Source organism: Columba livia, chromosome 1, assembly GCF_036013475.1.
Source record: "Columba livia isolate bColLiv1 breed racing homer chromosome 1, bColLiv1.pat.W.v2, whole genome shotgun sequence".
In the NCBI taxonomy this organism is placed as follows: domain Eukaryota; kingdom Metazoa; phylum Chordata; class Aves; order Columbiformes; family Columbidae; genus Columba; species Columba livia.
This window is the reverse complement of record NC_088602.1, coordinates 145,427,901-145,441,725: the sequence shown is the minus strand read 5'-3', so window position 1 is coordinate 145,441,725 and position 13,825 is coordinate 145,427,901. Positions and strand designations below refer to the sequence as shown.

General features: G+C 39.4%; 1 protein-coding gene across 11 annotated transcripts in view; it reads right to left on the bottom strand.

Moving 5' to 3' along the window:
• CAPRIN2 (caprin family member 2) overlaps positions 1-13,825 on the bottom strand; it is a 40,416-nt gene that overhangs the window by 12,218 nt on the left and 14,373 nt on the right. For 5 of the 11 annotated variants that reach the window (XM_065035220.1, XM_065035189.1, XM_065035188.1 and 2 more), the window contains 9 exons: positions 12,040-12,885; positions 11,114-11,155; positions 10,691-10,810; positions 7,084-7,215; positions 6,799-6,886; positions 6,020-6,075; positions 5,287-5,388; positions 3,657-3,767; positions 2,890-3,042 (listed from right to left, as the gene is read on the bottom strand). In XM_065035220.1, the coding sequence (XP_064891292.1) occupies positions 2,890-3,042; positions 3,657-3,767; positions 5,287-5,388; positions 6,020-6,075; positions 6,799-6,886; positions 7,084-7,215; positions 10,691-10,810; positions 11,114-11,155; positions 12,040-12,885 (1,650 nt within the window). The remainder of the gene's footprint in view (positions 1-2,889; positions 3,043-3,656; positions 3,768-5,286; positions 5,389-6,019; positions 6,076-6,798; positions 6,887-7,083; positions 7,216-10,690; positions 10,811-11,113; positions 11,156-12,039; positions 12,886-13,825) is intronic. The other 6 variants (XM_065035234.1, XM_065035204.1, XM_065035210.1 and 3 more) reach the window with 3 other exon arrangements.

The window sequence follows — 13,825 nt, the reverse complement described above, 5'->3', positions numbered from 1 at the left end:
ACAGCTAGATGCAAGGAACAGCTTCACAGTTCCTGTCATTGCAGAAGCCTCTATAGTTAAATGGGAAATGAACACTTTTTATAAGGTCAAGAAGCCAAGTGCTTCCTCTTAACAGGGAACCAGCCCAGAACCCCCTCATGATACTGAAGTACTGAGTATACAACTTGAACCATTATAAAATAACACAAATTCTGGTTCTGATACACCAGATAAAATGATCTAAGTAATCCAAAGCAATCCTCTTTCTGAAAGCAATTTGAAGATGCTGTGCAGTCAGGCTGTCAACAGCTGTATCTTGGACTATTTGTAGCAAATTGTCTACTTTTTTCTTCCAGTAAGGGTTACAAGGTGGAATTCTAGTCCAAGTACTTCAGCTATAGGTAGGATCAGACTAAGTTCCCATAATCACAATGGCAGCAACGGGGTGTTCAGAAATCTGAGGACATGCAATCAGAGACTTCCATTATGTCTCTGTACTCTCCACTCTGGCAAGAAACTCTGGCTCCTGGCTATCTACTGAAATCCAATGGCTGTGATTTTCTGGCAGCAATGAGATCTAAACAATGTAGAGAAAAAAAACCCACAAAACCACAAACCCCACACCATGAAGTTAAAGACTGCCACCACTACAGGAGGAATTAACATCCTAACAATATAGTGACAGATGTCTGCCAGTTTGACCCAAAAATTCCAAAAGAAATCTTTAATGTTTAACACCTCTGAAAATGCCACAGCATTAATTCAAGTGAACTTCCAGTTATACTATTTTGGCCAAAAGCACTCCTAGCACAGTCACCAAGACCAAGGCTCCACACTTACATCATGACCAATTGCTTTTCTTACAGACTGGGTCCCCAGAAAGACTATGGGTTCCTTGGTCATAGCATGCTGTTATTTCCCCACTTGCATAAAAAGTCACCACCCAGCCACTTAACATAATTTAAATAGATCTGGCTTAGAAAAAAAAAAAAAAACACCTCCCTTACCACCACTTGCCTTACTTATAATGTATATCAAAATTCCATACTTCTGAGGTAGGTTCTACTTGAACCTCTTCTACTAGTACAGAAAACCAATGAGAAAGTCAAAGTAGTGATTCACTACAGTCCACACCAGAATATCATAGATGTTTTAGTCATTATTTCCTGTGCTCTGAAAGGCTATTAGCTACCTTCTTCCACCAAATCCTACCACCTATCTCAATACTGCAAGATGCAGATTGTCCTACAAGTTATGGAACTGCACCAATACATTTGTTAGAATTGAGAATGCCTTTAGAGAATCTTAAGTGACCTCTAAGCTTGCTTTTGAGCAAGAACATTAAGGTTTCTAGCATCTTCTGAAGAAGGCAAAGGAGTAGATAAGCCAAATTACAGGGAAGGGAACATTAACATTTAACAAGGGAAAGTGTAGAATCCTGCATCTGGGCAGGAACAACCCCAGGTTCCAGTATAGGTTGGGAAATTACATATTAGAGAGCAGTGTAGGGGAAAGGGACCTGGGAGTCCTTGTGGACAACAGGATGACCATAAGCCAGCACTGTGTTCTTGTGGCCAGGAAGGCCAATGGCATCCTGGGGTGTATTACAAGGGGGGTGGTTAGTAGATCGAGATAGGTTCTCCTTCCCCTCTACTCCGCCTTGGTGAGACCACATCTGGAATATTGTGTCCAGTTCTGGGCCCCTCAGTTCCAGAAGGACAGGGAACTGCTGGAGAGGGTCCAGCGCAGGGCAACAAAGATGATTAAGGGAGTGGAGCATCTCCCTTATGAAGAAAGGCTGAGGGAGCTGGGTCTCTTTAGTATGGAGGAGACTGAGAGGTGACCTTATTAATGCTTATAAATATATAAAGGGTGAGTGCCACGAGGATGGAACCAGGCTCTTCTTGGTGGCAAACTATAGGACAAGGAGTAATGGGATCAAGCTGGAACACAAGAGGTTCCATTTAAATTTGAGAAGAAACTTCTTCTCAGTGAGGGTGGCAGAGCACTGGAACAGGCTGCCCAGGGGGGTTGTGGAGTCTCCTCCTCTGGAGACATTCAAAACCCGCCTGGACGTGTTCCTGTGCGACCTCAGCTAGGCGTTCCTGCTCCAGCAGGGGGATTAGACTAGATGATCTTTTGAGGTCCCTTCCAATCCCAAATATACTGTGATTAGCAACTAAATGGGCACCCTTCCTCCAAGTCCCTCTAAGCTTGTACTGCAGATTACCAGACAGTAGTAATGTTAGAAAACATTAGTAATGACATATAATCTGAAAAAAATAGTATCTACTTGCAAGAAACACCACTCAGTCTGTGTTGACTGTTCCCTAGACATCTATACTGACTACTTGTTAAGATGCTAGGATAATGAGCTACACCAGTCTTTATCAAGGACATTTTCCATTATTCCAGTGGACTGCATTGACTGAGTTTTATCCCACTAAAGCAAATGGTCTAAAAAGAGCAAGACAGGTTCAGTCTTCAGAAAGCTTTTAGTCCTGACACCTATATGCTTCAGGATTCCCCCTCTCCTCTGCAGCCTTTATTATTTGAAATTTATGCACAAGAACAGTTTAAGTATAGTCAACTTTACCTTTGGGCACAGCTATAAATCTGTTGATTAAAGGTCTGACTTCTCCCTTTTAGTTTAAGACTATTAAAGTAACCCAACATTAGATTTTTTTTTGGACTATAGAGGAAAAAAACACACAGGTTCTCTATTCTTAGATGATCTCTTAAGTTCTAAAGGCACTGGAGAAGCAGATGTCTAATACAGATTTTTAACAATAAAACAAAGTGATCTATCAAGTTCTGCACTACATCAAGGGGAGCCAGTCCCTCAGTATTAGGACTAAGTTATTAGCATTATTGTCAATTATTCTCTGTAGCCTCAGTTCACATACTTACAGTCTGCATAGCCTGGAAGGGAGCTGCTGTTATTGTGACAGAACTGCTAGTTGCTGGAGGAGACTGAAAGCTTTGCGCTGGTGGTACTGGGGACATAGAGGTGCTTGAAGTAGGCAATGGTGACTGCGTTTCGCTTGAGAGGGGAACAGTTGCCTGAGGGAAGAACAAATGTAATGGAAGGTCACTTGATAGTTGTCAGGCAGTAACAGAAGCAGTTAATTTGTTCTAAAGCCTAGACTGACAGAAGTCAGCAGTTTCTACAGGATGACATTTGGACATAGTAGGGCTACAAAAGAGCTTTTGCTTACAATTCCAAATCTTGCTGTGCATTCTCAGCAAACAGTACTTCTATTGCAGTCTCTGCTGATTAAGTGAAATGTGCCTATGAGCTACTATACATACCACTCATTGTAATAATTTTGCAATCAAGAGACTGTAGGTATTTTTCCCCCACCACTAAGGAAACACAGAATGCCTTATGTTCCATTTATTGGAAGATTATTCTCTGGCTGATATTAAAATTGACTTCTCTTTTCTAAAGGAACTCAGGAAGTTTAGGGGGGTTGATTTTTTTCCCCTCCCAACTTAATTATGTTTCAGATTAGAAACAATGCTGAGTTGTACAGACAAGTATTAACCAGTATTAAGTCTCATCTGAGCAGATGGCAAAAGGAAGTATTGATTTTAAATACCAATATTTATATGAACCAGAAGTCAAAAGGAATGTAAGGCATATATCTACCTTACCTGTATTTGTGAGAGCTCACCTGGGCAATTTCAATCTTTTTAGATATCAGTGGCTCAGAAATATGTGAAGTTGTCTGATACAGTGGCTGGGAAGCATATTTCTCAGTCTCTTGAGAAAGCGATGCTGATGCCTAGAAGAAGCCATACATGGACCTGCTATTACGAGAAGTATTGCAGAAAGCACAAAGTTCTATGAAATACCAGTGCATAATAATACAACTGCTTCAAGCAGTTATTGTAAACAAAGTCTGTGACACACCTGAATTAAATGGGAAGACATGTCTGATGTTAAACTTCTGATAAACTCCATCAAACAAGGCTTCAGAGCCAAACTTTGGTTTGCTATTGCAAAACCTGCATGTTCTATAGTTGGCTCACACTTGTAACGCTAAGTTTAAGAGTTACTCAGATACACAGCCTAGGGCTAAAAGCTACCAGTCCCATTCTCACCACATTTACCATCACAGGTGCCAACAGAACTGCACATGCATACCAGGAGAGTGCCCTGTCACAGAGTATATTCCCCAGTTGTGCTGGGACCAAACAACGCTTAACTACTGCTTTTCATGAGAAGCAGGACTGGAAAAGGAAGACATCACACTACAAGCCTAAGGGACTAGAGATATGCTGAGCACAGGCAACTCTAATTCCAAACAGTAAGTCTGCACCAAAACTCAAGAATATTCTGCTAAATCATATGTTCTACATTACAGTGCAGCACAAGTCTTCTGGATGCATACTGAACACTAATTTTATTTAATCTTCGTCAGCACAAGAATTCCTATGACACTGTAGAAATGAAAAAAGGCATCAAGAATCAGGCCAAAACTACTGATTCAAGAGGCAGAAAGACTTAATATCCCTGTCAAGACTCTTATATTCAACTATATAGTACAAGAAGGAATAGAGTAAATGCTACATGCACAGTATACTGATAACATGTACATCAGCAAAAGAAACACTTTAAAAAGCTTGTACATTTCCCCATTATAATCTACACACACTGTATAAGAGTCCAACAGGAAAGAACCAGCTGTGTTTCTGAACACAGCAACACTTTGCAATAGATCTTTAAGACAGTCATCTGCATAAATTGAAACACTTTTCAGCTCTAAACAATATTGGAATGCTAGTTGAATATTTAACTGCACATAAATACAGTTAAGAAAGCCAATTGAGGTCTTGGCTGAACATCAAAGTCAGATTCCCAGTATTTCTCCAGGTAGTGCTTGTGAGAACACATTTCATTCTTTAGCTTACACAGCAGTCTATTTCATGACAAATCCATCCCAATTTATGCATCTTCTGTGTTGTCATGAGAGTATTTTATACTGTAACCAAGGCAGATATTTATGCTGCTTCATATGTTCCCACAAGAATATGCACCATATTTCCTAGCCTGCATTTTTCATCCCACACCCTTCCCATTTCAAGGGGCAGACCGTTAACTTTGCATTTATGCAGAGCTAGGCAGACTTTCCTCACCAGAAAGTATTCCAGAATGCAGGCTGTACTGTTGCTGTTACTTGCATTCTGTCCCTGTGTGTTGTTCAAGTACAGTTACTCAGGGGAGGCCCCACCACAGCTTTGTTACTGCTGGCTATCCCATAGATGTTTGCATGCCAGTAAACCCGAGGGTGCTTTCTTTACCTGTGGTGTCACCAAGTCTTCAGTATCGTGGCCAGAAAGAGTCTGATCAGCAGATGCTAGGGAAGTATTTGAGCCATGTAATGTCATGGATGAAGCAGCAGCCTTGCAAGAAAAGAAAACTGAGATCAGGTTTTGAAAGATTATCTTAAACATGCTGGTTTCACTGAAACTCACATTCTGGTCGCTTCCAAATAAACCTTAGAATGAGGCAGGAGCTGAAGCACTTTGACCAGTTTCTTATCTAAGTTCCTTCAGTATTATTGTTAGTGGCTAGGAAACCTATTTAAAAGCCAAAGCAGCAATGTGTGCAAGCACATTAAGTGAATTTAAGGTTCACTTAACCATGGCTGCCAAAGCCTGAGATGCTATCTTTGGCATAAGTGAAGATCTCAAAGATGAAGACATGCACTATCTACGAAAGAAGCAGCATGTTCTCCTGCACACAACTATTAGATACAACTTGAATCTGTGGGTTAAATATTCAAACTATTTAATCATGTCTTCAATATACTGTTATACTTTGAGAAATTTCAAACATTTTTCCTCTTTTTTAAGCAGGATAGCAGCCAGTTTTAAGCAGCATTTGAATGTTCTTAGACTTGCAAGCTATTAAGTTACATGAAGTTTGTTACAAACAAAAAACCAAAGTACTAAGTCTATTCTAGTGAATAATCTCCATACTGCTCCTTAGTTACAGCTCTGCCTCTTCAGGGCAGTCCTAATTTCAACTTACTTGAAGGGGCTGTTGAAGAAAATCACTCTGACTTGGCAGTTTCTGTTCTTTTGAAGCTGTAAAAAAAAAAAAGTCTTAAGGAACATTTTCTTGGAATTCAAACACTACATATAGTTTCAGTGTGCAGTTCTACTTTTTGAAAACATTTGGTGTATGAAGATGCATACTATTCTTAGTGTGTCCACTGCAAATATTTAGACTTCACATCAGTAAACTACACCCAACTGAAAACTTCAGTTTCTTTTTTGTAAAAGAAGACAGGTATTCAATGATAATATTTCTACCACACTGGAGATACTTACCTCCAGATTTAAAAAAATCAATATTAAATAGACTGGTTAATTGTGTTTAATAGCCCAAGAGCCACCCAGACAGTTTCTTAACATGGCCCATTGTAGAAAGTTCTAATTTTCTAAGTGTAACTAGATAACCACTCTATTCTGAGCTCATTCATGGCTTGCATCTATATAGACCACAGCTAGACAAGTTTGTTACAAAGATACAGCATGTCGATCCTGCAACTGGATTGAGATGCCCATGCCAGTCAGTGGTTATACAAACATCAAATTTCCAGGCAGATGGACCAACTTAAGCCACCTCCAGCAACAAATAGGCAAGTAAGTGGCTCAAGCTGCTGCTTTTTTTTTTTTTTAAATCAGATACTCATAGTCTTTATAATTAGACAAGCTGTCTTCACCAAGCATACTTATCTACAGCCCAAGAAAACTGTTAGTGTTTGCAAAATCTTACATATGGTTTACACTTACAGTATTACCTACCTACAGGACTACTTGCTGGAGTAACTGAAGGTGGTTGGGATGAACCAATGGCACTTGGTGAACCTTTATCAAAATCCAGGATGGACTCCTTTTGAAAAGAAATCAGTTAGGAGAATAAAAAAAAATTAAACTCTAGACACAAATGAAACATTCTCAGTTGACAAGTTGCTGTTAGCTAAATGGAGCTAGATTCATTCATTCAGTACAAATACGCATTGTCAGCACTGTTGTCCCTAACCCAGTAGGAACAGGAGCTTTATGCTACAAAAGAAAAAAAAAACATACTTGCATGAAGTTGTAAGTCCCTTGTATCTGAATCATCAGATCCTGAAGTTTCTCCCTTCTCAATACTGGATCTTTTGGAAGAGTTGAAGTAGAGCAAAATTCTGCAGCTGGCTGATGTACAGGTTTAGGCACCTAATAAGGAGACAAGATATTATCTCTAATACTGGAAGCAAGACAAACTGCCTTACCCAATATACTTCCAGAGTAACCTATAGGTGTCAGATACCACAAGCCAAGGAACTCTGTGCTGTTATTGATATTTCCTGAATCAAGATTTCACTTTGTTAAAAAAAAAATCTGCCTACTGTTGCTAAGGGACAGAATTAATTCAATTTCTTACAACCAAATGCACATAATACAATAAGTTGCCTGCATTTAGTGCAAAATTAGGCACCTCTATCTAAGAAAAGCCAAATATTTATGTCAAAGGCCAGAACAGATTCAAAAATTAAAGCTGCATCACTCAGTATTTAAAACAAACTTCCTCCCAGGAAAGCCCATGCCAGTAAGTATAGATCTTTTATTAGGATTACTTTTCCAGGCATTCTGAAAAAAGTGCACCTAATAAAGATGCTGCAAGCAGATCACTCAGGATGAGACCAAAGTGCTTCCACTAAAAAGCCAGACAGTTCCAATGCACCAGCTCCTGCAGAAAGTATTAATTTTTTCAAAGCTTGGCATGGAAAATACACCTGTGCTCCTATCTGGGAGCCTTTGTTGTTAAATAAAGACTTCTGCAGGGCCTTACTACTTAATTGTTTCAGATAGTCACATAACAGTTCACCCCAACTGGTTCTCACCTCCCTCTAAAAGAACAAAATGGTTTATCAGAGAATTAGCAAGTCTCAGGTATCAAAAATCATGATAGAAACCTTGTTATTTACAGTGACAATAATATTAGATTGTCTAGATAGTCTAAAAATGTCTTTTGAAAGCAGCTTCAGGAAGACATAGGCTTGTTGTTAAGTGTTTTAAAACCATAATTTTTAGTGATTCTCTAAAGCTTTGCTGCAATTATGTTTGTCTATGCAGCTAGAGGAAGGCAAATCTGAAGACATTAAGTGGTTGCATTATTTCAGCTGGCCCAAATGCTGAGACAGAGGAACATGTGAAAGCCTTCACTTTCCTACAGTACAAACATTTGTCTTTCTAATAGGAAGTTACTATCTCACTATACTGTATAGCAGTATAGTTGAATATTTGTATGAAGTCATTAGAAGACTCTATGGCAGAAGCGTATGTGTGTCATGACAATTGTCACACTAAATTCTAAACAAACTGATGAAATGCTCTTTGTCCAGTTTCAGGACAACAAGCCCCAAACTCCTCCTGCATTTCCTCTTCAACAGTTATCTGAAACTAATCACTAGCATTTGCAGAAATTCCAATAGCATGCACAGAGAAGAAGCTTACAGGGTTTAGTGAGCTTTGCAAAGCATAATGTATGTACATGTAACACATCATTAACTCTGGAGGACTCAATTTTTAATATCTGTGGCCCACATGATAGCTACTTGTTGAGCTGTGAAAAAATTTGCTCTAGAGCTAGAAGAATATGTTTTGGTATAATGTATCTTCATTAGAATTTGAGGCACATCAGCTACTGACTATGCAAGTTTATATTGCTGTATTGTTTCCAATAACAAACAGGAACTAGAGCTATTAAGCATCTCAGTGCAGGGCAAGAGATACAGTTGAAGAAAGTTAAACCTCAGCAAGTTATAGATTAAGTTACTAGGAATGTGAATCTTCCTATCCATCACTTTATTAGCCCTCACTTAAAAGCACACAATCTTAAAACACTTGCTGTCATGGTAAATCCATTATGGGTTAAACTGGTTAATGCTTCTATTATGCTCTTCTTCCTCACCACAGCTTACCAGGACACAAGCACACAACTGAGCTGGTTCTGTATGTTTGCAAATGGATAACAAACTTCTAACCTTTAAGTCACCTAACCAGGTGAAGTCTGCCAGGTTTTACGCCTTTTTATAAAAGACATGCTTAGAAAAAGAGCAGGTACTTGACAGCCTTAACATTTTTTAAAACCATTTTCTTCTAGCCTACAGTTAGATGCTGATCCTGGAAATCATTACAATCTGGTAGCAGATTATGAGTTTAGTAATGTATTAGTCCAGCTCAGACTAATGCATGCTGAGATACTAGTAGTTCAAGGAACATCCAAGTTAGAGTTTTACAAAGCACTGATAAGTTTAGAGTCTAATTTGTCATAACAATTGTTTCTGAAACCTAACTTCAGCACTACTTGTATACTCAGAAAAAAACATTGACATATCCCCAGAGAACTAACTAAAAATGGAGTTGGAACACCTAGAGGTTTTTTCAGGACCCATTAAACCATTGCAAATGAACAAATGTAAAGGCACACTGATAGCTTCAGAATTTTACTAGCCAAAGTGCAATATGCTAGGAACTCCTATTAAAGCTTGATTTTTTTTTAAGACAGTGGAGGTCTATTTATACATAACACTAACATACATTTCAACCACCTCATATATATGAGTAAAACTCCATTCTGAGAGCCAGGACCTCAATTCCACTTTAGGTTTGTTAGCTGCAGAGCATTAAATGAGCTGCAATGGTGGTACCTAAGCTGTAATCACAATAGTGATCACCAGCTGTGCCACATAGATACACAATTAACATTTGCTTTCTACTCAGCAGTATTCACAGCAGGTATGAATTAAACGGCACTGGATGACAGCACAAGCCGAACTGCTTTGCTTTCATGTAACAGGCCACAAATTCAGCTCTAACCAAGTTTGCCAGTCCACAGGTTGCAAACACTTTTACATAGAATAATAGCACAGCAGCCCTGCACATCAGCTCACTCTGCTGTCTTAGGCACAACTTCTTAAGTATCGCACCTCATGGTACATTAAGTTAAATAAGTATATTTTAACAACTCAAAGCCTAGCAATTTATTAAAAGATCTCAGTTATTTCCAGGAGTAAAGAAAGGTTAATTCCAGCTCCAGAGAGCAGCAGCAGTGACATAGGCCCTTCATCTACCATGCCTAGATCCCTGCACAATGTCATTTGTAGGTTCTCTCTGGCAGTGAAACAGATCCAGCTATAGCACTGCATTGCTGCTTCTTTCTTCATACAAGCAAAGGCAAGAGAAATTTCATTATCCAAAAAGCTTCATAGGATTTTAATTGTTCTTGAAACATACCTCAGAAGTCAAAGACACCTTCATTGGTTATGGAAACTAGCTAGATTGACAGCACACTTTTTTTCTCATTCAATATAGTTTTGATATTAGGAATTGTCAACATCTACTAAAAATTAAAGCCATCTGGTGTTTCACTATGGTCTACTATCTAAACCAGGGGTGTCAAATTCATTTTCACCAGGGGCCATATCAGCCTCACAGCAGGAACAGTTACATTTACACAGTCCTAAAATTACATTCAGCCCTTTGAAGGTAACCATGAGGCTGATGTGGCCACCAGTGAAAATTAGTTTTACACCCCAATGTAAATCAAAGTTTGAATACTTTGAAAAATATGCTTTGTTTACTTAATTCATCAATCTTAAGCAACCTCACATTCCAACATTTAGTTTAATTTTGCTGATGTGCACACCTGCACATTACTATGAAGATTCCTAGGCAGTTTACAAGTTTCTCCAACTGACTGGAGACCCGCCTTTTTCCTCACTGCATCAAAGTCTTGTCCACCACATAAGCCATCCATCTTTCCATCCTATAGAAAAATAAGAGCCTCATCTCATTAGGAAGCATCTTGCATTTAAACTTCATGGTAATCGACACCAGAAATTCCAAGGCATCTTAAGATGCTTGAGATTATTCCAGTACTTGTGATAGTTACAGTAAATACCATGCATAGTTCAATGCACAACACCTACTTGTGTTCAGAGTTACTTAGTGAGGCAACCAGGTTTTGTACCACCACCAGACACAAGATTCTACTCAGCTTGAGTGCAAAGATGAATCAAGCTGAAACACCTTAATCCCATTTTGTCACCCAGTGCTCCATGTTACATACTCTTTTAACTTCATGTTCAACCTTCTGTTTGCGCTCCCGCTTCTAGGCACAAGAAAATCAATTTTTTCAGTTCTGTCAAGTTGACTGACAATATTTAAGCTTAATTGTTTGCTACAAGTAATATGGAATGAAGTGATTTCTGCTTTCTTTAAGAAACAAGGTAGTCATGCTGACAACATTGTGTACAAGAGAATTACTCAATTCCTTTATATTTTTTCCTGAAGTTTAACTCTAAACTAATCACCGTACTGATTTAACTAAACTATTTTGCCTGTCATATCTATTTTACACTATCAGCTGTTCCTACCCAAGCACAGGTGAGAAAGAACATAATGTAACTATAGGCTAGCAGCCTGCCCAGCTGTAAGCCCTGCAATAGCTTTCATTTTACATTTCTAACACAAACTCTGCTATTGTTAGGCTCTCCAGGACAGCAGTATGGCTTATGCATTCATCTGGAAATACATATTTAAGCCCCTGTACAGTTGGTATTGCCTGATCTAGATGTTAGATCTCTCTTGAATCAGCAGCTATTTTAATCAAAAGCCTACAAAATTACTGAAGTGCTATTTGCATGCAGCCACAGACAAAGTATTTGATCCCTCGATGAGTCATACCTGCTTTGTACCGATAACAGTGGACAGAGCCAATAGCTGGGGATGTAGTTAATTCTTCTGTCTTATGCATAAAGCAGTTATTCAAGGCTCAAACACAGCAATACTGTGTTGATGTAAAAAGCAAAGCAGACTATCTCAGTCTTCATATATAAAGTTTAACAGCCAGAATTATTCTCCCCAAGAATGAAATAGGAGTCTAAATATAGGTCTACAAAATGCACCTTATAATGCCCGTGCTAACAGATATCTTTAGTCCAATGCACTAGTGTCAAAAACTTATGACAGGTAATACTACATATGCCAACTCACTTCTTTGGGTTCCATATCAAACTTCTTTGGCCCCATCTGCTCCTTTGGCCCAACACTTGCAGCTCCCCAGGTCTTCGGAGGGTTCTGTATCTGTTGTGATGACACGTGCTGCTGCCTGTCAGCTTTTTCCCAGGCCTCTCGAGTCTCCTGCTTCTTTTGTTCCGGCTCCTCCCTAACATGTGCAGACCAAGCCTTCACAGGCTCCTGCTTCTTTTGCTCTGGCTCTTCCCTAACAGGCATTTCCCACGATTTCACAGGCTCTGGCTTCTTTTGTTCTGGTTGCTCCCTAGTTTGGGCTACCCAAGGTTTTTGAGATTTCTGCTTTTGTTCTGGTTCTTCCTTAACTTTGGTTACCCAAGGTTTTGGGGACTCCTGCTTTTTCTGTTCCTGCTCTTCCCTAGTTTTTGCTACCCATGGCTTAGCTGATTCCTGTTTCTTCTGGTCCTGCTCCTCCCTAACCTTCGCTACCCAAGGTTTGGGGGACTCCTGCTCCTCTCGGACACCTGCTACCCAGCCCTTTGGAGCTTCTTGCTTCTTCTGTTCTTCCTCTTCAACACGGGTGTTCCAGGGCTTTGTAGACTCACGCTTCTGCTCCTCCTCTTTACCACGAGCTTCCCAAGGCTTTGGAGAATCTGGTCTTTTTGGTTCTTGCTGCCTAACACGAGCTTCCCAAGGCTTTAAGGTCTCTTGTTTCTGCTTCTGTTCCCGCTCTTCAATATCAACAAGCATTTCCCAGGACTTCGGAGGTTCTTGCTTTCTAGCACACTCAGCTTCCCAAGATTTGGGCTCTTCTGGCTTCTTCTTGACAGAGTATTCTGCTTCAGGCAAATAACGCCTGTTGAGAAACTATATAGACCAAAGAAACTTAATGGCTCCCAAGAAAACATTTGTCTACTACAGTTCAGGTCAGTTAAGTTAGGTCACCAAGCTACTAAAAGTTTCTGACTAAAAGCAGACCCTAGACAGTTTAAACACTACCCATAAAAACCTACTTGGAAAGCCATGGCTTTATCCTACAACATCACAGACTAGCTGTGCTTGGCATGCCACAGAAAAGCATGAAACAGTCCCGAACCATACAAGTGAAACATACTTGAGCTGAATTTATTACCCTTATCCTCCATGCTAACTGATGTTCCTAGGCAGTGAAAATATCAAATTCAATTGTGATTTTTAAAAAGGTAGCTCTCCTGTTAAGCATGTAAAATACCTTGAGGTACTATATTAGTAGATGTTCTGCTAAGTGTAGCACCACTATCTTCCCCAAAAATCTTTGGCCCTTTGGAACTCCAGTAACCAAATATAGCTATCATTCTTAAAGGAGTTTAAATACTACAAAATCAGATTTAGTACCACTAGACTTTCACAACTTCATGCTGTGTTTACTGTAAGCCCAAGAGTTCAATGAAGATGTCCTGAAGTTTTCCTGAGTTACCACTTTGTCATAAAGAGGAAGTGTGTGTTTGTATGTGTATGTATATATATATATATTTATAAAGTGAAGGATGTATGAGGCTCATTGGCTGAGATTTTTTTATGACAAGTCACCAGAAAAGTGTCAGAGTCAGGTAACAGTGTTACCAGTAGGTTACAAAAAAACTTGTTCTAGAGTATACCCACTGGTGGGATACCTGGGAAACATGGATTCAGCATTTTAAGAACTGTTATTTTCACTTAAAAAAAGATACCCCTCCCCACCTTTTGAACCAAGTCTAATGGTTTTTATGCTATTGCCAGTTTAAGCTTGAGTACTTAACTCACAAGTCTGAAGGGCTGTTGAAACAGA